Source organism: Emydura macquarii, unplaced genomic scaffold (genome assembly GCF_026122565.2).
Source record: "Emydura macquarii macquarii isolate MOO-44397 ecotype Brisbane River unplaced genomic scaffold, CSIRO-AGI_Emac_v2 contig_1946, whole genome shotgun sequence".
NCBI lineage: Eukaryota > Metazoa > Chordata > Testudines > Chelidae > Emydura > Emydura macquarii.
Window position 1 is genome coordinate 223,980 of NW_027132083.1, and position 24,507 is coordinate 248,486.

General features: G+C 44.5%; 2 protein-coding genes and 1 pseudogene across 3 annotated transcripts; 1 reads left to right on the forward strand and 2 right to left on the reverse strand.

Annotated features, from left to right (window-relative positions):
- Positions 1-1,134: 1,134 nt before the first annotated feature.
- LOC137159837 (olfactory receptor 52K1-like) lies at positions 1,135-2,097 on the reverse strand. Its single transcript, XM_067558296.1, has one exon. It carries the CDS (start codon positions 2,095-2,097, stop codon positions 1,135-1,137), a length of 963 nt encoding a protein of 320 aa, XP_067414397.1.
- Positions 2,098-9,011: 6,914 nt separating this feature from the next.
- On the reverse strand, positions 9,012-11,805 carry LOC137159849 (olfactory receptor 52K1-like; annotated as a pseudogene).
- Positions 11,806-16,062: 4,257 nt separating this feature from the next.
- LOC137159838 (olfactory receptor 52K1-like) lies at positions 16,063-22,872 on the forward strand. 2 transcript variants are annotated; one of them, XM_067558298.1, is made up of 2 exons: positions 16,063-16,079; positions 21,945-22,872. In XM_067558298.1, exons 1-2 carry the CDS (start codon positions 16,063-16,065, stop codon positions 22,870-22,872), a joined length of 945 nt encoding a protein of 314 aa, XP_067414399.1. The 2 variants fall into 2 exon arrangements, with proteins under 2 accessions (XP_067414399.1, XP_067414398.1); XM_067558297.1 differs by lacking the exon at positions 16,063-16,079 and having other exon boundaries at positions 21,910-22,872.
- The last annotated feature ends 1,635 nt before the right edge of the window (positions 22,873-24,507 follow it).

Genomic DNA, 24,507 nt, shown 5'->3' on the forward strand with positions numbered 1-24,507 from the left:
CACTCAGTCACTGGTTGAAGTCAGAGGTTTCTTTAACAGTTTATTTAACTAGCTTAAATCTTCACTTCATAAAGCAAGGAAGTACAAGTGCTCACGTGAAGCATAACCCTGGAGATGACAGACAGAAGCATTTATATGTATGCTAGGCAGAGAGCCTGGAAGCAAGCGTACCTAGATGTCAAACATTCAGATATGCAGAGATACTAGAAGGTTCAGTGACATGGCTTGTTTAAGTATTTGATGAGTGTCTCTCTCCCCCTTCCTTTTGGAGACTTTTCTTGTGATGTTTTTCATGTTGGTTTTTCCCTCTAATATAAAATACAAATTATTTGACGAGTTCACATTTTCCTCTTTATTTCTGGAAATAAAACACAGTTCAGATCTCACATTCTTTTAGCCCTATACACCGGGCTCCCTAAGCAGTTAGGGTCCCCCATCAAAACATATAAGAACAAATACATATATAGAAATACTGAAATTCTGTTGGATTGAAAGAGAAACTAGAGCCTACTAGAGAAACACCATGTCAAACTCATTGCAACCCATGAAATCATCTCATTAAACCGGAAATAATGTCACTGTCATAGAGGCAGCAGGGCATAGTGGATAAAGCTCTGGCCTAGGATGCCAGAAACCTGGAATGAGTTTCTAGTTCAGTCCCTGGGCAGCTGGGTGACATTAGGCATATCACTTCACCTCTCTACATGAAAGGAGTGAGCAAGTCTAGCCCTCTTGCTAGAGATGGACAAATGAGGCAGGACCACAGCCAAGTACAACTTCCATGTTGGCCAGCACAGCTCAGGGAAAGCCCGGGGACAGTACGCTGCACCCCATACAAAGGAGATGGAATTTCAAATATAGCATATCCAGATGTTCATTGCATATTATGTAGAGAGCTTCAGAACTATCCAGGATGCAAGAGGGCCTGGGAATTATATGCTGCAGCCCCTGAAAAGGAGAGGAAGTTTGCACTCCAATATGCCCAGACTCTTCACTTCATATTATGTGAAGATATTTAAAATTGTCCAGGATGCAAGATGCTGCAGAAATATACATCTGCACTAAATCTCTGTTTAGAGGGGTGGGGAAATTGCTAATGGGTTTCCCAGGACTAGACTCCACACAATGTTCAGCCTAGAAGTTTTTCCCACTTAACAGGAGATGCACCCTATAGCGAATCTCTCTGGTTTTCACCCCATACACAATGGGGTTCATCATAGGAGGAAAGAGGAGATAGACATTAGCCAGCAAGATGTGTATGTGAGGGGCAACTTGGTGGCCAAACCTGTGAAATATTGAGGAGAGAACCACTGGGGTATAAGCCATGAAGATGGCGCAAAAGTGAGAAACACAAGTCCCGAAAGCCTTCAGCTGCTCTTCCTTTGAAGCCAGGCTGAAGACAGTTCTTAGGATCTTGACATATGACAGGGTGATGAACATCAGATCCAGACCCCCGATGAAGAGAGTTATGAAGATCCCATAGATGGTATTGAAACTGGTGTTGCCACAGGCCAGCTTCACCACTGCCATGTGCTCGCAGTAGCAATGGGAGATGACGTGGGACCGGCAGAAAGGCAGCCTTCTGAGGAGGAAGAGCACAGGGACTGTTATGAGAACAGCCCGGGTCAAAGCCGCCAGCCCAATCTTTGCTATCACTGAATTGGTCAGGATGGTGACGTATCTCAGGGGGTTGCAGATGGCCACATACCTGTCAAAGGCCATGGCCACCAGCACAGCAGACTCAATGCTGGAGAACGAGTGAAGGAAAAACATCTGCACAAGGCAGGCAGTAAAGCTGATCTCTCTGGAATTAAACCAGAAGATGCTCAGTGTTTTTGGCATGGTGGTTGTGGGTAAAACCAGGTTGATGACCGCCAGCATGGTGAAGAAATAGAACATGGGCTTGTGGAGGGAGGGTTCAGTCTTGATAACAAATAAGAGGGTGCAGTTCCCTAGAAGGGCCACAGTAAACACTGAGCAGAAGGGGATGGAGATCCAGAGGTGCATGGCTTCCAGCCCAGGGATGCCGCTCAGGAAGAACACTGACGATTCAGAGCCTGTGCTGTTGTAACCTGACAGGTTGTCCTGTTGTGGCATCTTTTGCAACTCTCACATCAGTGTCTGTCCTTTCAATGAAACACAACACATGGAATGAATAGACCCTGTAAATTAGATACATACAAGGTGCCAGTCAGCTCTGGAAGAAAGGGATGCACCTCCAGTTGAGTTCTTCAGGTGCCTCTGCTTATGTCAGGGATAAATCTGTCTTACACCTAAATTATATCGATGTTACTCAAAGCCTATTAAAGTCTGTGAAAATAATTCCACTGACACCAGTAATGTTTGGATTGGGGTCTTTTTCTCCAGCACTTTCCTTTAAAAGAGTTGCTAATGGCTGGAAAAGAGATGATGTTTGCAGCGTTCCCTGAAGCTCAAAATATTTTGGTTTTATTGGGCCCACAGCACTGTTGGTATCGTTAATGCATTGCTGGCAGGTATTCATGTTGAAGCCTCTCACTGCACTGGGAAAAGATTCTGGCAGCAGGGACGCAGTGGGACACTAAATAGTAGAAAAGGGATTTGCTTTTTTTCAGAGACCTATGTGGGGTGTATACCTGAAAGTTCTGTCATGCCTGTACTTTACTTGCCTAAACAGCTCCTCACCGTCTGCACTGCTGTTTCATCCATGTCGCCTGCATGTGCATGGTCTGCACCCCACCATGCGTCCTAAAGGTAGAAATACCTTCAGTTACTGCAGGAAAGAGGGGAAAAGAATAAACAATGATACTACCTATATTTATCTAAGGTTGTAGAAAAAGTTTTAGTTATATTATTAAATGAAAAAAAATTGTGATAAAATAATTACAGATCCATAGATCTGCTTTGGAGCCTAGGTATTCTAGTAACAACTTGCTGACTCTACTCCCCTGGGAGAGCAGTAAATATTTGGAGTCACAATAAGTGATGAATGTAGATTACCCCATGTCTTTCCTCCTGTGTGGGTGTTAATCTCTAAAGCTACATGAAAAGGTGTGGGTAAAACCTTCTACAAAGTGTGGGTCATGTTAAACGTGTCCATAAAAGGGGTATAAATTTTCCTCCCCTCCCCTCAAAAAGACATGTGCTAAATGAGCATGTGGAAATATATGCACACACAATGTGCTGGACGTCACCCTGTGTGTTTAGTGCTCTGCTTGAGCTTGAATATGTAGACAACTGGATATTGGTTTAGGGAAGTGATGGATAATTACATCTGTCAGATATACGGCCTCTTTTATCCAGGAGAAACCCCAAACCTCATTACCACTTACCCATTGCAGCCTTGCTGTCATCTCTGGTGTGGAACATAAGCAGCAACACAATAAAATTGCAGTTCCTACCACATCCTCTTTGGGTAGGAATATGGGCCCTCCTTCACAGGCCGTGACACAATGCACCCCATGTACACCCGTATGGTGTGATTGTGTATTTTTTAATGCAAAACGTCTCATGTAAGGTGTTTTTGGAATGCTCATCACACAGAACATTGTTCTATTAGTATATTTCTTGCAATGTCTTATGTATGGTTACACAGCACTGCTAAATAATATTCCCAAATATGTGTCTCATGGCTGGAGGCAGATCTAGGCAAACATCAAAAGGTGTGAGGTGGTTCACGCCTCACTAAGATATGCAATAAATAAACCAGCTCTTTCAGGAACAATGAACTAGGCTAAGCAAAGAAAAGGGGATGCTCCTTGACTCAAGTGGAAGCCATGCTGGGCATTGTCTATCACCAGACTCCAGAGGGGGGCAACGGAAGGTGTTAAAAAAAGAAAAGAAGAAATGTTTTGCTGAAAACAGACTAACACGGCTACCCCTCTGGAACTCGTCAACATGCAAGGTACTGAATTTAGCCGAATAAAATGGAAATGTACCAGCTTCATGAAAAAACTTGCACAGATACAAGCAGACAACATCTTCCTTTCCAAGTGCAAACAAATGGACATCATACCAAATGGACTGAAGGTGAAAAATCCATTACGATCGACATACTACACAGACTATAGTGAGAGATTATGTCACACACTCTCAAAAAAGCTACGGAACCACCTGATCAGCATCCTGTACAGGAAACAGCAGAAGATCAAGAAAGAGCTCTCAGTACTGGAGACTCTCATAAAAATCCAAACCTCCACACAAACTTCCACGTGGCTGATCTTTACCAAGACAAGACAGGCCATTTACAACATGCACTTTGCTTCTCTGTAGAGGAAAAAGGACACTAAACTATCTAAACTCCTACATGCCAGAAGGGACCACAACAATGATACCCTTAACTCACACAACAATATTGTAAATCTATCCAGCTACACACTTAACCCGACAGAAGAATCTGTTCTATCTCAGGGACTCTCTGCCCCACAACCCCCATGTGCATGATACAATTCTGCGTTGACCTGGAAACCTACTTTTGCCATCTCTGACTCAAGGAATATTTCCATCACACCACCTAACAGTACACTAACCCTCAGATACCTTCCTACCAGCGCTACAAGAAGAAAAACTCTGCATGGAGTCCTCCTGATGGTCGAAACCAGAGACTAGACTTTTATATAGAATGCTTCCACCAACATGTACAAGCTGAAATTGTAGACAAACAGCATCACTTGCCCCATAACCTCAGCCGTGCAGAACGCAATGCCATCCACAGTCTCAAAAACAACTCTGACATTATAATCAAAGACGCTGACAAAGGAGGTGCGATAGTCATCATGAATAGGTTGGATTATGAATAGAAAGCCACTAGACAACTCTCCAACACCACATTCTACAGGCCACTGTCCTGTGATCCCACTGAGGAATGCCAAAAGAAACTACATCATCTGCTCATGAAACTCCCTGAAGATGCACAGGAACATCTACAGAGATACACCCCTAGAGCCCTGACCAGGCATATTTTATCTGCCTCCCAAAAGCCACAAACCCAAGAATCCTGGATGCCCCATCATCTCAGGCATTGGCACTCTTACAGCAGGGTTATCAAGCTATGTGGACTCTCTCCTCAGACCCTAAGCTACCAGTAATCCCAGCTTTTTTCGGGATACCATCGAATTCCTGAGAAACTACAATCCATCGGTGATCTTCCAGAACACACCATCGTTGCCACTATGGATGTAGAAGTTCTCTACACCAACATTCCACACAAAGATGGACTACTAGCCATCAGGAATCATATCCCCAATAATGCCACAGCACATACAATAACTGATCTTTGTGACTTTGTCCTCACTCACGACCATTTCAGATTTGGAGACGATTTATACCTTCAAGTCAGTGGCACGGCTATGGGTACCCGCATGGCCCCACAGTACACCAACGTTTTCATGGCTAACTTAGAACAACGCTTCCTCAACTCTAATCCCAAAGTGCCCCTCCTCTACCTACACTACATTGATGAAATTTTCATCATCTGGACCCATGGAAAAGAGTCCCTCAAAGAATTCCACCAAGATCTCAACAATTTTCAACCTTAACCTGGACCAGTCCACACAAGAAATTCACTTCCTGGACACTACAGTGCAAATAAGTAATGGACACATAAACACCATCTTATACCGAAAACCCACCGACCGCTATATGTACCCTACATGCCTCCAGCTTCCATCCAAGACACATCACACAATCCATTGTCTACAGCCAAGCCCTAAGATACAACTGCATTTGCTCCAATCCCTTAGACAGAGACAAACACTTACAGGATCTCTATTAAGCATTCTTAAAACTACAATACCCACCTAGGGAAGTGAAGAAACAGAATTACAGAGCCAGATAGGTTCCCAGAACTCACCTACTACAAGACAGACCCAACAAGGAAAACAATAGAATGCCACTGGCCATCACCTACAACCCCCAGCTAAAACCTCTCCAACACATCATCAAGGATCTACAACCTATCCTGGAAGACGATCCCTCACTCTCACAAACCTTGGGAGGCAGGCCAGTCCTCACTTACAGACAGACCCCCAACCTGAAGCAAATACTCACCAGCAACTGCACACCATACAACAGATACACTAACCCAGGAACGTATCCTTACAACAAACCCCGTTGCCAACTCTGCCCGCATATCTACTCAAGTGACACTATCATAGGTCCTAACCACATCAGCCACACCATCAGGAGCGTGTTCACCTGCACATCTACTAATGTGATATATGCTATCATGTGCCAGCAATGCCCCTCTGCCATGTACATTGGCCAAACCGGACTGTATCTATGCAAAAGAATAAATGGACATAAATCAGACATCAAGAATGGTAACATTCAAAAACCAATAAGAGAGCACTTCAATCTCCCTGCACACTCAGTAACAGACTTGAAAGTTGCCATACTTCAACAAAAAAACTTCAGAAACAAACTCCAGCGTGAAATGGCAGAGCTGGAACTCATATGCAAACTTGACACTATCAGACTAGGTCTGAATAGAGACTGGGAGTGGCTAGCCCACTAGAAAAAATAATGTTCCCTCTTTTGGCATTCACACCTTCTCATCAACTGTTGTGAATGGGCCTCACTCACCCTGATTTAACTACCTCGTTAATATTTGCCCTGCTCACTGTGATATAACTTACTCATCCTTGCATGTGTATATATACCTAACTAACTGAAGTTTCCAGTTCATGCATCTGACGAAGTGGGTTTCTGCCCACAAAAGCTTATGCCCAAATAAATGTGTTAGTCTTCAAGGTGCCACAGCATTCTCGTTGTTTTGTTAAAAGATGAGATGTTTTGTAATCTGGGGCTCTCCTACTTCCTTCTACAAAACAACATCAAGAAACTGATGGACACTCCACAGGGGGAAGGCCTGGCTAAAGGAATCAGCCAGCCTGTGGTGAGCATTATCTGACTTTGTATGGTTACTGAAAATGTTAAGCTTAGTTTAGAATATGGTTTCCTTTTTTTAACCCTGAGCATGTCTGACATATTCTTCTGACTTATAATCACTTAAAATCTTTCTGTACTTAATAAATTTGTTTGTTTGTTTTATTAAAAACAGTGAATGTGGTTTAGTGTGTATTACAGACTTCATTTAAAGTGACAGAGCTGGTGCATATCAACTTTTTAATTAAATTGATGAATTAATCATGAGCACTGAACATTGCAAGACGGAGGTTCCTAGGATTGCACCTGGGACAGTGGTGATTGCTGGGGTTATACTATTGCATACTCCCATGAGTGGCTGTCTGGAAGCACTCACTCACTAAGTTATGGGTCCCTTGCTTGCAGGAGGCTGTGCGTGGACTATCCAGGAGTGGGGTTTACACAGAGAAGAAAGTGGAGGATGGGCTCCAGAAGTGAGGAACTGGGGAGACACAGCTATACACCAGCCGAGAACACAGAAGGAAACATCACACAGGCATACTTTCACCTCAATATTTGAAGCACAGTTTAAGTCACACCAACAGGGCCACGCATGGGGGGCATATTCCACATCTGCCCCAGGCTTGCAGGGCTCGGCCTGCCACTGGTTCACTGCTGGCCCATTAGACCGAGCATCTGTCCTGGTGTTTCTTCAGGTCTTGCATAGAGACTCGGGGAAGAGGAGGAATAAACCAGAGCCATAGGGTGGCTAACGTGCGGAGCTCTGCAGACCAGGAGGCCTTGGAAACCATGAATGGAAATAACCCAAGCTGCAGGGGTTTGGAGCGGGGCTGCCCCACTCCCACGCATGGGTCTCCTGTTGACTTAGGGCCGCTCCGCACTCTGTCACACGGTGTTACCAGACCCATTCCCTGCACAACTGCTGACCAGTACTGAGCCAGCCCAGTGACCTCAGAGGCTGGGCGACCTGTGAGCTGCTTCCCGTGGGGACAGACAGAAGCAAAAGCTAGGCACTGCAGGGAGAGGCTTCTGCTTTCCAGGTGGGGAGATTGAGGATAAGGGGTGGCCTGCCCAGGAACAGCTGTGACATGAGCTGTTCGGGCAGCAGAAAAGCCGTTAAATTGTACTGCCCCACCCCCAACTATGAACATATGCAGTTTGGGGAAAGAATGTCCATTTCCCTCCTCAAACTTCACCCATGACCCCCTTGCACTATGGCAGCCGGGGTGTGAGGACAGGGTAGAGCTTTCTCTTGGTGTCTGAATGATCCTTTGTCTTTATGCTACCCCAGAGGGAGCCAGAAATCAAAAGCTTTAAAGGGAAAATGGGACATAGCAGCTCTGTAGTGATATCTGTGTGTGCTTATTCAAACTCTCTGGAATTGTTGATAACTTGTACAGGCCATGGCTTGACCATATTTTGGTTCAGTATTTTGTTATGAAATAGACTTAAGAGACCAAATCATAGAATCATAAAAGATAAGCTTTGGAAGGGACCTGAAGAGGTCATTTAGTCCAACTCCATGCTCAAGCCAGGACCTCCCCCACTGCAACTTGAGACCATTGTTTCTTGTTCTGCCATCTGCCACCACTGAGAACAGCCTAGCTCCATCCTCCTTGGAACCTCCCTTAAGGTAGTTAAAGACTGCAATCAAATTCCCCCTCAGTTTTCTCTTCTGTAGACTAAATAAGCCCAGTTCCCTCAACCTCTCTTCATAAGTCATGTGCCCTATCCCCACAGGTCTGTAGTTCCCAGACCCTCCTTCTTCCTTTTTTTGAAGATGGGCAATATATTTGCCTTTTTCCAATCATCCAGGACCTCCCCCAATCACCATGAGTTTCCAAAAATAATGGCTCTGCAATCAAATCAGCCAACTCCCTCAGCACCCTCCGATGTACTGCATCCAGCCCCATGGACTTGTGAATGTCCAGTTTTTCTAAATTGTCCTGAACCTGTTCTTCCACCACTCAGGGCTGCTGACCTCCTTCCCATACTGTGCTGCTCTGTGCAGTAATCTGGGAGATGATCTTGTCTGACAAGACAGGGACAAAAAAAGCTTTGAGTCGTAGGAAGATGGGTCATTCTGGCCTACCCAAGCACGGAGATCTGGCGGTAGCCCCCTCATGTACCAGTCAATAATGAGAATCTCAAGGACCTTCTCTGGCCAGTGGATATCTGGCTGCAGCCACTTCTGTGCGAGATGGGCAAGATCGAATAGTTGTGACCGCGGGGCCTTGTCCTACTGATACTTCCAGTCGTGGGATCTCTGGGCCCGCACAGCCGTTGTTACTCCCGCCCGAGCCTGGATCTCTGTCTTTAACTGGTGGTAGTCAGCTGCAGCTACTGCGGGCAGGTCATAATAGGCCTTTTGGGCTTCTCCATACAAAAAGGGGGCGAGAATACTGGCCCAGTGGGCCTGGGGCCAAGCCTCATGGTTGGTTACCCTCTCAAAGGTGAGGAGGTATGCCTCCACATCATCCTCCGCAGTCATCTTCTGCAGATAGCTGGTGGTCCATAGTGTTTGAATCCCCTCTGGCCCAGGAGTGTGGGAGGTCAGGGTCTTCAGGTGGATCACCACTTCTCGCAAGAGGGCCCAGTCCTGGTTGGCCTGGCTGATCAGCAACTGGTTAGTCTCTTGCTGGAGCCGCATTGATTCCTGCTGGGTGGCTATCTGAGCCCTGGTGGCCTCCTGCTGGTCGGCCATGGCTTGTATGAGGGCCTTGACTACGTCCTCCATTATGGTGGGGGTTTTTTTTTTTTCTCTCTCTCTATCCGCTGCACACAAATTCCCACTTCTGACACTGGTAAGTTGGACCTGTTTGGCCCCGTGGGTCTGCGCTCCCTACGGCTATGCCGGCGGTGTGGCTGGGTGGGAGCAGGAGGGGGGCCCATTCCTGCCCTCTAGCCCGGGACCTGACCCAGGGACCTTGCGAGGAGTAGCCTCAAACAGTTTAGTCCATGGGCTACTACCTTCCCTGGGTCGCTTGTCCACAGCCCCCCTGCTTGTAGTCCTCCTTTAGGCTTTTGGGGCGGGCGCCCCCCTGGCCTGGCCTGGACAAACTTCTCCTTAACTCCCGTGGCTGGGTGCTGTCGCCACACCCCCACTAGCTCCAAGCCTTGTAGCAGCTCTGCTCTGCTTTGCTTCGCTCTTCCACTAGCTCCACACCTTGTAGCAGCTCTGCTCCGCTCCTCCACTCAACTCCCTCCCAACTGCCCCTGCCTGCCTGAAACAGAGGTTTTTACCTGCTGTGGCCAGCTCCCTAATTGGCTTCAGGTGCCCCAATTAACCTGGAGTAACCCTGGCTATGTTACCCAGGGAACAGGGATTTGCTAAGCTTGGAGCTAATATATATGCCTTCCAGCACCCTCCTATAGCCGTCAGGGCTGGTCCTGTCACAGTTGGATATTAAGAAATAGTTTTTCACAAAGAGGGTGGTGAAGCACTGGAATGGGTTACCTAGGGAGGTGGTGGAATCTCCATGTTTAGAGGTTTTTAAGGCCCAGCTTGAGAAATCCCTGGCTGGAATGATTTAGCTGAGGTTAGTCCTGCTTTGAGCAGGGGGTTGTACCAGATACTTCCTGAGGTCCCTTTCAACTCTGATCTTCTATGATGCACAAAGCACACCCAAGTTTGCAGTCTAAGTCAATGACAAAACCTCTCGTGGATCCTTTGCTTCCTGATCTCTCAGCAGCCCCCTCCTGTTCATCCAAGAAGCTTTTCAGGTGGAATAGGAGACGCACCCGATCATGAATCTGGTTGGTTTTCACCCCGTACATGATGGGGTTCATCATGGGAGGAAAGAAGAGGTAGAAATTGGCTAGCAGGATGTGTATGTGAGGGGCTACTTGGTGGCCGAACCTGTGAATAATTGAGGAGAGAACCACTGGGGTGTAATGTGGGAAACGCAAGTGCCAAAAGCCTTCAGCTACTCTTCCTTGGAGGCCAGGCTTAACACAGTCCTTAGAATCTTGACATACGACAGGGTGATGAACGTCAGATCCACCCCCACTATTAGGAGAGTTACGATGATCCCATAGATCATCATATCCAGTCCCAAAATGATGAGAGTTGTGATGATCCCATAGATGTTATTGAACCTGGTTTCGCACAGGCCAGCTTCACCACTGCCATGTGCTCGCAGTAGCAATGGGAGATGATGTGGGACCGGCAGAAGGGCAACCTCCTGACGTGGAAAGGCAGAGGGACCACAAGGAGAACAGGGGGTTGCAGATGGCCACGTACATGTCAAAGGCGATGGCCAGAAGCACAGCAGACTCTATGCTTAACAACGAGTGAAGGAAAAACATCTGCACTAGGCAGGCAGTAAATCTGAACTCCCTGGAATTAAACCAAAAGACGCTCAGTAATTTCAGCAAGGTGGTTGTGGTTAGAATTCTTCACTTTCTGCAACTGCTGCTGTCATCCACAAACTGCATGACCCTCCAACCAGCTGGGATTGAGTGAGGGAGAGTATTTATACCTTCTAATAACACCTTGCTGACTCTACTCCCCTGATTGAAGTTCAGAGACTTGGGTCGTTAGAGCTCTACATTTGCTTCGGAGCCTAAGGAGTCACAGAAAGTGATGAGCATAGATTAACCCATATCTTTCCTCCTGTGTGGCTGATGATATCCACATCTACATGAAAAAGTGTTGGCCAAACCCTCAACAGAACGCATGCAAGTGTGTGTCACATTGCACATGTCCACTAAAAAGTATGCAAATCCCCCACTAAATGATGTGTGCACCAGGGGATTTACACACCTCAATTAATCAGATGCAAAAGTGCACGTCCACCATGCAGGACATCACCCTGTGTGTTTAGGGTTCTGCTTGAGCTTGAATATGAAGACAAGTGGAGATTCGATGGGAAAGTGATGGACAATTAGATCTTCCATATATATGGCCTCCTTTATCTAGAAGAACCACCCAAACCTCATTCTAGACAGCTTCACTCACCCATTGAAACCATGTCATCCGCTCTGGGGTGGGAAATAATCAACAACACTACACAATTGCAGCTGCAACCACTTTTCCTTTGGGTAGGAATCAGGGTCTCCCTTCACAGGCATGATTTGACTTCTATATTTGGAGTGCAGCTCCAGCCAAGCCAACAGGGCCATAAAGTGGGGGCAAATTCCATGTCTGCCCGAAACTTGCACACCTGGGCCTGCTGAGGGTCACCACTCGTCCATAGGGCCGGAATCCAGCCCCAGTGTTTGTTTGGGTCCTGCACAGGGACCTGGAGGGGCGGGGGAATTTAACCAGGGCCACAGGCTGGCTAATGCGCAGGGGTCTGCAGGGAGGGCAGCCTTTGAAATCATGGGTAGAAAGCACCCAGATGTCAGGGGCTCAGGACAGGGCCACCCCACTCTCGTGTGTAGATTTCCTGTTGACTCAGGGATGCTTCATGCTCCACGCTCAATCACTCAGTGCTGCCCGTCCCACTCCCTGCATGGCAGCTGGCTGGAGCTGAGTCAGTCCAGTGACCTCAGAGGCTGGGCAATCTGTGAGCGGCGCCCCATGGAGAGAGGCAGGAGCGACAGCTGGTCGTTGCAGGGAGGGGTAGCTACTTTCCGGGAGGAGACATTCAGGGTAAGGGAGGATCTGCCCGGGAGAGGCTGTGATTCAAGCTGTTTTGTCTGGGGCAGAACCTTTAAATAGGGTCCCCCCCACTATCAATGTAAACATTTTGGGGGACAATGACCCCATGCCCCCCCAAACTCCACTCATGCCTCATTTGCATTATGGGGAAAGGGCCCCAGCCAGTGTGGGGAGCTGTGATGGACCTAAGTCGTGGAGTCTGAATGACCGTTTGTCGTTATGCTACCCCAGAGGGTCCCAGAAATCAAAAGCTTTCCAGGTAAGATGGGGGACATAACATAACAGCTCTGCAGTGATATCTGTGTGTGGTTGTTCAAACTCTCTGGAATTGTTGATTAATTGTGCAGTCAATGGCTTGACCACACTTTGGTTCATTATTTTGTTACGAAATAGACTCAAGCGACCAAATATCCAATGAGCGTCAATTTATTGATACGGTACAGGAAAAAATCTCCGAAGAGCCGTTCCATGCAGCAATGTTACATTCACATTACACAGAAGGTGTACTCCCACAGCTACACATTACAGCTGGTATTATTTCTATGCTTTTACAAGTTATACATTTCTTTACATGTCATTTAAATCCAACCCTATGAAATTTTTTCCAGATCCCTAACTTCTGCCATTCCTTCCTTATCTTTGTTTTGGACACGAGCACTCCAGGCACTGGTCTGAGAAGTATTTCCCTAGCTTGTAGTAAGACATAGAAACAAATGTATCTTGATTTTGACACCTTTCCTATCTCCTTGTGCCAAATGCCAACGCAAGCAAACATATACACACCAATGAGTTTCTGTCTATGATTCAAAAGGTGACAGAGATATAGTAATCTGTCAGAACTGAATTTTTTTTAGGTGTTAACCCAGGTCAGCCTTAGGGCTCTCTGCTTTTTGTTTCTTAGCTCCAGCCCTTGTAAGAGTCCAAACAGGAGAAGTGAAAAAGCTTCATGTCAACTATTTTGATTTCCCGATTCCAGCATGGCAATCAATGGGGCAAAGCCTTCTGCATGTAGTTCTCCATGGATGGGTGAGGCAATTAACAAAGCTTTTGTCCTATGATGGCCCACTTAATTTTTGATCCTCCACTCTTCCCAGCTGAGTTCCCAAGATCAGAGCAGGCATTTTTACCATTATAAAAGATGCATATTTTATCTTGTAGGGTGGAATACAGACATTAGAAGTGAGATTAATGCAGGCAGCAATTTACAACCATTTCATAGAGTCTAAACACAGACTTATAAGATGAATACCTGCCTTGAACAAAATCAACATACAGGTGATCTGGTTTGGTTTCCAGCTTTCAGTTTGCCAGTTTTTAGCTAATGCCTACGGCCAAGGCAAGAGCTGGCCCTTGGCTTACCAGCCTCAGAACCAGTACTGTCCTTGGGCTGGTTGCAGGTGGGAGATCATAAAGCCATAGAAATGCAGGACTGGAAGGGTCCTCGAGAGGTCATCTTATCCAGTCCCCTGTGGACCTAAGCAGGACCAGGTATACCTAGACCAGACCTGACAGGTGTTTGTCCCACCTCTTTTTAAAAAGCTCCATTGAAAGGCATTCCACAACCTCCATTGGAAACCTATTTAAGAATTTACCTACCCTCAGAGTTGAAAAGTTTTTCCCAATATCTAACCTAAATCTCTCTCTTGCTGCAGATTAAGCCAATAGCTTATTATCCTACTTTCAGTGACCGTGACGAACAGCTGATCACTGTCTTGTTGTAATGAAGTTGAAGTATTTTGTAATAATTTTCTTGATCTGCTTTGCTATCACCTTTTGTCCTGTTGGCTAGTGTATATGCTGCTGAGCATATAAATATATATCATATTAATAATATGGATTATCAGCACCATATATATAATACTATGCATTAAGTATCAATAACATTATCCACAACTATTAGAACACTGATATCTAGGCTGTTCTGAGTGGGAGCCAATGACAGAACAAAAAGAAAAGGATGCAACTTGCAGTGGGGGGAGGATTTGGCCCACACGTTTTCATGTAGATGTAGAGATTAACAATCAGACAGGAAGAAAGACAAGGGTTAATCTACATTTAACACTTGGTGTCACTCCCTAGGCTCCAAAGCTAATGTACCACTATAATGATCCAAGTCTCTGAACTCCCATCAAGGGAGTAAAGTCACGAAGTGTTACTAGAAGGTATAAATCCTCTTACCCAGATGATCCTGGCTGAGTGGAGAGTCATGCAGTTTGTACATGACTGCAGCATTAGCAGAGAGTGAGGAAGACACAGATCTCAGGTGAGCTGGGGTAGTTTGCATGCAAATTAATCAAGGATCTTTCTAAAATGGAAATTTTTCAAGCAAATGGAAAGCTTAGGGCCAAATCTGCTCTCAGACGTACTGGTATAAAACCAGAATGATTCTGGATATTCACCCCTATAAATTAGAGCAGAGTGAGGTTGGTCATTTAGAAGTGAACTATTTAATCCCATCAAAAACAAATCTGCACCAAGAAACCACTGAGTATTCAAAAAATCAGGGTGTTAGAGTTACACACCCAGCTTTAGTTCTCTCCCCTTGTGCAAATGCATCATGACTGGCTCTTTGTGCCGTATCTGTGTTATTGTGGGAGGTTTTTGTCTGGGTAAATCTATGTTGGGGATCTCATACTGCCACTACCGAAACTTTCTGTTGATGATATGAGGCCTGGGGTTATTCAACAATCTCATCAGTGATTTGGAAGTAAATCTAAAATCTGTGCTAACAACCTTTGGTGATGACCCAGAGATAGGCAGACTGGCAAATAATGATTAGGACAGGGCAGCCCTAATGAACGATCTCAATCGTTTGTTCAACTGGGCTAACTTGAACAATATGCAGCTGATTAAAATTCAGTGCAAAGTCACACATCTAGGTCTCTAGGATGTAGATTTCACTTACAGTATGTGGGACAAAAATTTTAGAAAGCACTGACTGAAAAAAGAATTTGGGCTCATGATGTGAAATGAAGTGTACATGAGGTCCCCGTGGAGGTGAAGAGAGCAAACACCTTCCTTCAAGGTATAAGTGGGAGACTATCGAGCAGAAATAGAGAGGTGTCTGGCTGGGAGAGACCATTACTGGACAATTTCTAGGTCCAGTGTCAGCACTTCAGAAAGGTTGTTTAGAAACTGAAACAGGTTGGGATAAGAAATTCAGGAATTATTTCAATTCTGGAAAAGGTGGCTGATAGTCAGAGACTAAAGACATCATTCAATTTAGTTTATCCAAGGGAAGGCGAAAGGTGATTTGATCACGGTCTTTAAGTCGAAAGATGGGAAGAGATTTCTGACTTTAGAAAGTACTTTAATGTGGCAGACAAAGGCAGAAAGAGATTGAATGGGTGGGAGATGAGACTAGACAAATTCAGACCAGAAACAAGGTGCACGTTCCTAGAACAAAGCAAACTAACTCTTGGAACAACCTGTCTAGGGATGTGGCTGGATCGCAATCACTTGAAATCTTTAAATGAAGACTAGATGCCTTACTCAGGGATGGGTTTTAGCACAAAGTTTTGGGCTTGATGGAGAAATCAGTTGGTGAAATTCTGTGGCCTGTGCCATTCAGAAGGCCTTATTAGATGATCGTAATGGTCCCTTCTGTGATGTCCCCCTCTGTTTAAACAGATCCTGGAATATAGTTTTACAACTTCCACTATGCTTCCATACATTTATACTACCTGGCTTTATATTATGTTTGAAAGACTGTTATAAATGTTCATATGCATTTGAAAGAAATCTCTAATTGTAAATGTCATTTTTAAAAATTATAGGTTACAAATGTAGAAAGCAATTGGTCAAAAGGCATGATTGTGAATCACTCATTCTGACTAACTTTAATCTTTAACACTCTCAATATCAAATTTTTACAATTTGGAATAGCGTGAGGGTCCGATCCAAAACCCAAATGTCCTGCTTCTGTGGATCCTGCTAAGACTACGCCACTGTGACCCTTCTGTGCCTAGGGTAGCCACCTGAAAATGTCAAGATCAGGGAAGGCTGTAAAAGGAGAGCAGATTGTCCAAGCTCTGGTGGATGGCACTGAAACCAGACTTCCCAACCAGACACAAACTGTGATTCTGATTCCCCCAAACCGGTTATCAAGAAGCCAGTACACTAATACACACAGCCCCCTTTACTGCATTTCAGTCTCTGGCCCCCAGTCAGCCACTACGTCTGGTAAAGAGACCAGTTATTTAAACTCTATGCTCTTTACTACAAAGGTTCCCTCTGACCCCAAAGGGCCAGCCACTGTACCAGATCAATATAAGTTTGGATCTTACCCAAAATACCACGCTGCCAGCCAATCCTTTAGTAACTAAAACTAAAGGTTTATTGTAAAAAGAAAGAAATAAACCATAAGAGAAATGTTAAAGGATCAAAGCAAATCAGATACATACAAATGACTGAAAGTTCATATACATCAAGTTTCTGGGAGAATTGTGGAGTTGCAGGCTTGTACAGTTCTTCTGGCATACATCCAGTATCTGGATGGATCTTACTCCTTTGTTCAGTTGAAAGTGAATTGATCCAGAGGCAGGTATGTGTCTGGAGCTGAACAGCAACAAAAGACAAAATGGATTCCCCAGGCCTTTGCCTTATATAGTTCCTGGCCCTTGACCTGGCCCTGCTGTTTTGGAGTTTTAGAGGAACTAAAATGGAGTCCAGAGTCACATGGGCCAGTTCTGGTGCCTCATCAGGTATGCTCCCTGTGGAATTTCACAGGAACCAAAATGGAATCCAGAATCACATGGGCAAGTAGTCCAGAGTCACATGGGCAAGTCCTGGTGACTTATCAGGTATATCCCTGGCTTCTCCCCTGGTCCCCTTGCACCTGTGAATGCCTTAATTGGCCAATAAGCAGGCTATTTTTTTGCAGCCATCCTGTCTGAGTTGTTACCCAGACAACACAATTTGAAATGCTGATATATCAAACATATCCATAACTTCAATTTCACATATAACACATGAAAATAAACATCATCATCTTACTTAGCACATCATAGCCTTTCTAACAGTACCTGACATGGCATATCTCACATGAATTATTATGATTTTGACATACTGATGTTAAACCATATGCCAAACACGCCCCTCAACCCCTAATCTAACCAGTGTGACACCCCCAACGTGAGACTAGTGTAGAAGGGAGTAATCAGAGCTCCTGAATACACCCGAAGGGCCCCCCTGATCCAGCCAGCATGACAGTTGTATCTTAGGACTTGGCTGTAGACAATGGATTGTGTGATGTGTCCTGGGTGGAAGCTGGAGGCATGTAGGTACGTATAGCGGTCGGTGGGATTTCGGTATAAGGTGGTGTTTATGTTGCCATCACTTATTTTCACTGTAGTGTCAAGGAAGTGGATTTCTTATGTGGACTAGTCCAGGTTAAGGTTGAAAATTGTTGAAATCTCAGTAGAATTCTTTGAGGGACTCTTTTCCGTCGGTCCAGATGATGAAAATGTCATCAATGTAGCATATGTAAAGGAGGGACACTTTGGGACGAGAGTTGAGGAAGCGTTGTTCTAAGTCAGCCATGAAAACATTGGTGTACTGTGGGGCCATGTGGGTATCCATAGCCGTGCAGCTGACTTGAAGGAATAAATCGACTCCAAATCTGAAATGGTCGTGCGTGAGGACAAAGTCACAAAGATCAGTTATCGTATGTGCTGTGGCATTATTGGGGATATGGTTCCTGATGGCTAGTAGTCCATCTTTGTGTGGAATGTTGGTGTACAGAGCTTCTACATCCATCGTGGCCACGATGGTGTGCTCTGGAAGATCACCAATGGATTGTAGTTTCTCAGGAAGTCGATGGTATCCTGAAAAAAGTTAGGATTACTAGTAGCTTAGGGTCTGAGGAGAGAGTCCACTTAGCCTGATAACCCTGCTATAAGAGTGCTAATGCCTGAGATGTTGGGGTTTCCAGGATTCCCGGGTTTATGGATTTTGGGAGGCAGATAGAATATGCCTGGTCGGGGCTCTAGTGGTGTACTTCTGTTGATTTGTTCTCTTTCTTGATCTTCTTCTGTTTCCTGTACAGGATGCTGATCAGGTGGTTCCGTAGATTTTTTGAAAGTGTGTGACATAATCTCTCACTATAGTCTGTGTAGCATGGTGATTGTAATGGATTTTTCACCTTCAGTCCATTTGGTATGATGTCCATTTGTTTGCGCCTGGAAAGGAAGACAATGTCTGTTTGTATGTGTGCAAGTTTTTTCATGAACCTGGTACATTTCCACTTTATTCGGCTAAATTCAGTACCTTGCATGCTGACAAGTTCCAGAGGGGTAGCCGCGTTAGTCTACTTTCAGCAAAACATTTCTTCTTTTCTTCTTTTAACACTTTCCGTTGCCCCTCTCTGGAGTCTGGTGATAGACAATGCCAAGCATGGCTTCCACTTGAGTCAAGGAGCATCCCCTTTTCTTTGCTTAGCCTAGTTCATTGTTCCTGAAAGAGCTGGTTTATTTTATGCATGTCTTAGTGAGGCGTGAACCACCACACACCTCTTGATGTTTGCCTAGATCTGCCTCCAGCCATGAGACACCTATTTGGGTATATAGTTTAGCAGTGCTTTGTAACCATACATAAGACATTGCAAGAAACGTACTAATAGAACAATGTTCTGTGTGACGAGCATTCCAAAAACACCTTACATGAGATATTTTGAATTTAAAAACAATTATACTATAAGGGTGAACAGGAATGATACACAATCACACCATATGGATATACATGGGTGCATTGTGTCTTGGCCTGTGAAAGGGGGCCCTTTTTCCTACCCAAAGAGGATGTGGTAGCAACTACAATTTTATTGTGTTGCTGCTTATGTTCCACACCAGAGATGACAGCAAGGCTGCAATGGGTGAGTGGTAATGATGTTTGGGGGTTTCTCCTGGATAAAAGAGGCCGTATATCTGACAGATGTAATTATCCATCACTTCCCTAAACCAATATCCAGTTGTCTTCATATTCAAGCTCAAGCAGAGCACTAAACACACAGGGTGATGTCCAGCACATTGTGTAGGCACATATTTCCACATGCTCAATTAGCACACGTCTTTTCGAGGGGGGGGGGAATTTATACCCTATTTATGGACACATGTAACATGACCCACACTTTGTTGAAGGTTTGACCCACACCTTTTCATGTAGATTTAGAGATTAAAACCCACACAGGAGGAAAGACATGGGTTAATCTACATTCATCACTTGCTGTAACTCCCTAGGCTCCAAAGCATATTTACCACTATAATGACCCAAGTCTCTGAACTCCCATCAGGGGAGTATAGTCAGCAAGTTGATACTAAAAGGTATAAATACTCTCACCCAGTCGATCCCAGCTTATTGGAGAGTCATTGTGGATTGTGGATGACTGCAGCATTTGTTGAGGGTGAAGAAGATACAAAATTAAGGTGAGCTGGGGTAGTCTGTATTGAAATGAACCAAGAATCTTTGCAAACTGGAGATTTTTCAACCAAATGGAAAGCTTAGGGTAAAATCTACTGTCAGCCATAGCGGTGTAAAACTGGAATGATTCTGGATTTACACCCCTATAAGTGAGAGCTGAATGAGGTTGGTCATTTAGAAGTGAACTATTTAATTCCAACATAAAACAAAAACAAATTTGTGCCAAGTAATCATCGAGTAGTAAAAAATCAGGATTGTTAGAGTTACACACCCAGACTTAGTTCTCTCCCCTTCTACAAATGCATCAGGAGAGCCTCTTTGTTGTGTATCTGTGTTATCATGGGAGATTTCGGTCTGGTGGAATATATGTTACAGGTGTCATACTGTCACTAGTGAAAGATAATTTTACAGATGCAAGGCCTGGGGCTTCTTAACAATCTCATCAGTGATTTAGAAGTAAATCTGAAATCTGTGCTGATAATCTTTGGTGATCACAAAATTTCATCAGAGTGGCAAATAATAATTAGTAAAGTGCAGTCCTAAAGAATGATCTCAATCGCTTGCTAAACCGGACTAATTTGAATAACACACAGTTGAAGACAGCTAAAAGCAAGATTGTACATCTAGGACCCTAGAAACCAACTCCACATGAGGTCCTGGAGATAGCAAAGGGAGCAAATGCCAAGCTTTAATATATAGGCAGGGAACTGTCGAGCTGAAAAAGAGAGGAGCACCTCATTATGGGACACAGTTTCTAGTGTCCACACTTCAAAAAGGTTGTTGAGTAATTGAAAGGGGTTAGGAAAAGAGCTACAAAATTATTTCAGATCTGGAAAACGTGGCTTATAGCCAGAGACTAAAGAGGTTCAATCTCTGTCATTTATAGAAAAGAAGGTAAAAGGTGACTTGATCACAGTCTTTAAGTGTGCACATGGAAAGAGATTTCTGACAGTGGAAAGTTCTTTAATATAGCAGACAAAGGCAGAATGAGATCCAATGGCTGGGAGGTGGGACTGGACAAATTCAGACTACAAACATGGTGTATGTTCCTAGAACAAGGCGAACTAACACTTGGAACAACATATCCAGGTTTGTGGCTGGATAGCCAGCACCTGAATTCTTTAAATGAAGACGAGATGCCTTACTCAGGGATGGGTTCTAACACAAAGAGAAGTTATGGGCTTCATGCAGAAGTCACTTTGTTAAGTTCTATGGCCTATGGTATTCAGAAGATTAGATGATCATAATGGTCCCTTCTTCCTTTAAAATCTATGGATCTGTAATTATTTTATCACAATTTTTTTTCATTTAATAATATAACTAAAACTTTTTCTACAACCTTAGATAAATATAGGTTGTATCAATGTTTGTTATTTTCCCCTCTTTGCTGCAGTAACTGAAGGTATGTCTACCTTTATGACGGATGGTGGCGTGCAGACCATGCACACCCAGGCGACATGGCTGAAACAGCAGCGCAGACAGTGAGGAGCTGTTTCGTTGAATAGAGTACAGGCATGTCAGAACTTTCAGGTATACACCCCACATATGTCTCTGCAAAAAAGCAAATCCCTTTTCTACTATTTAGTGTCCCTTTGCCTCCCTGATGCCAGAACCTTTCCCCAGTGCAGTGAGAGGCTTATGAATTAACGATATCAACTGTGCTGTGAGCCCGATGAGACCAAAATATTTTGAGCTTCAGGGAACGCTGCAAACATCATCTCTTTTCCAGCTATTAGCAAGTCTTTTAAAGGAAAGTGTTGGAGAAAAAGACCCCAATACAAACATCACTGGTGTCAATGGAATTATTTTCACAGACTTTAATAGGCTTTGAATCAGACTGACGTAATTTAGGTGTAAGACAGATTCATCCCTGACATAAGCAGGGGCTCCTGATGAACTCAACGGGAGGTGCATCCACTTCTTCCAGAGCTGACTGGCCCCTTGTATGTATCTAATTTACTGAGTCTGTACATTCCATGTGTTCTGCTTTATTGGAAGGACAGACACTGCTGTGAGAGTTGCAAAAGATGCCACAACAGGACAACCTGTCAGGTTACATCAGCACAGGCTCTGATCCGTCAGTGTTCTTCCTGACTGGCATCCCGGGGTTGGAAGCCATGCACCTCTGGATCTCCATCCCCTTCTCGTCAGTATTCACTGTGGCTCTTCTAGGGAACTGCACCCTCCTGTATGTTATCAAGACTGAACCCTCCCTCCACAAGCCCATGTACTATTTCCTCGCCATGCTGGCCGTCATCAACTTGGTTTTACCTGCAAGTACTATGCCGAAATCACTGAGCATCTTCTGGTTTAATTCCAGGGAGATCAGCTTTACTGGCTGCCTGGTGCAGATGTTTTTCATTCACTCATTCTCCAGCATGGAGTCTGGTGTGCTGGTGGCCATGGCCTTTGACAGGTATGTGGCCATTTGCAACCCCCTGAGGTACGTCACCATCCTGACCAATTCAGTGATAGCAAAGATCGGGCTGGCGGCTTTGACCCGGGGTGTTCTCTTAACGGCCCCTGTGCTCTTCCTCCTCAGGAGGCTGCCCTTCTGCCAATCACACGTCATCGCCCATTGCTACTGTGAGCACATGGCAGTGGTGAAGCTGGCCTGTGCCAGCACCAGTTTAAATAACATCTATGGGATCTTCATAACTCTCTTCATCGAGGGTATGGATCTGACATTGATCTCCCTGTCGTATGTGAGGATCCTAAGGACTGTCTTCAGCCTGGCATCCAAGGAAGAGCAGCTGAAGACTTTCAGCACTTGTTTTTCTCACTTTTGCGCCATGCTAATGGCTTACACTCCAATGATTCTAACAACAATAATTCACAGGTTTGGCCACCAAGTTGCCCCTCACGTACACATCCTGATGGCCAATTTCTACTTCCTCCTTCCTCCCATGATGAACCCCATCGTGTACGGGGTGAAAACCAAACAGATTCGTGACAGAGTGCTTCTCCTGTTCCGTGGGAAAAACTTATAGGCTGAACACTGTGTGGAGTCTAGTACTGGGAAACCCATCATCAATTTCCTCACACCTCTAAACACGTTAGTAGAGTTGATGCAGACATATCTTTCTGCAGCATCCTGCATCCTGGACAATTTTAAAGCTCTTCACATACTTTGCAGTGAAGGGTGTGAGCATTCTGTAGTGCAAACTCCATCTCCTTTGCAAGGCATGCAGATTACAGTCCCCGGGCTCTCCCTGAGCTGTGCTGGCCAACACGGAGGTTGTACTTGGCTGTGGTCCTGCCTCATTTGTCCATCACTAGCAAGAGGGCTAGACTTCCTCACTCATTGCATGCACGGAGGTGAAGTGACTTTCCTAATGTCACCCAGCTGCCCAGTGACTGAACTAGAAACTCATTCCAGGTCTCTGGCATCCCAGTCCAGAGCTCTACCCACTAATCTCTGCTGCCTCTATGAGAGTGACATTATTTCCATTTTAATCAGATGATTTCATGGGTTGCAATGAGTTTGACATGGTGTTTCTCTAGTAGTCTCCAGTTTCTCTTTCAATCCAACAGAATTTCAATATTTCTGTATATGTATTTGTTCTTATATGTTTTGATGGGAGGGCCCTAACAGCTTAGGGAACCCGGTGTATAGGGCTAAAAGAATGTAAAATCTGAGCTGTGTTTTATTTCCAAAAATAAAGAGTAAAATGTGAGCTCGTCAAATAATTTGTATTTTATATTAGAGGGAAAAACCAACACGAAAAACATCACAAGAAAAGTCTCCAAAAGGAAGGGGGAGAGAGACACTCATCAAATACTTAAACAAGCCATGTCACCGAACCTTCTAGTATCTCTGCGTATCTGAATGTTTGACATCCAAGTATGCTTGTTTCCAGGCTCCCTGCCTAGGAGTCATATAAATGCTTCTGTCTGTCATCTCCAAGACTTTGCCTCACATGAGCACTTCTACTTGCTTGCTTTAAGAAAGGAAGATTTAAGAAAGTTAAATAAACACTTTAGGACACCTCAAATTTCAAACAGTGACTCAGTGTCTCTCTAATGCGTGTGGCTAAAACACAGCTTTCTAGCATTGCAACCTCTGTGATGTCCCCCTCTGTTTAAACAGATCCTGGAATGTATTTTAACAACTTCTACTTTGTTTCTAAACATTTATACTACTTTCTTTCTATTATGTTGGAAAGACTGTTATAAATATTCATATATATTTGAAAAAAGTCTTTAATTGTAAATGTAATTATTAAAAATTGTAGATAACAAATGTACAATCCAGTTGGTCAAAAGGCATATATGACAAAAGTATTCATGCAGGAAAGACCACATATCACATCTCTGAATTGCCCTGAAACAAATATCAATATTTACCACCCTGCCAGGCTTTGTGTCTCTTGACTGTGAACTTCATTGACTTAGATCAAATTTCTTGTAACTCAACAGCTTAAAAATACCCCTTTTTTGCCACTAAACACTGACACCAACTTGACTCTAGAGGGAAGCGTCTAGTGGTGCAAGATAGATGTATGAATTTAACGAATGTACAAGATTGCGTCTTCTCTTTTGAAAACACAAGAAGGGATTTCAGAACTGACGAGGGTTTTTTATGAAACTTGGTCATGTTAGAACAACACAAGACAGCTTTGAAT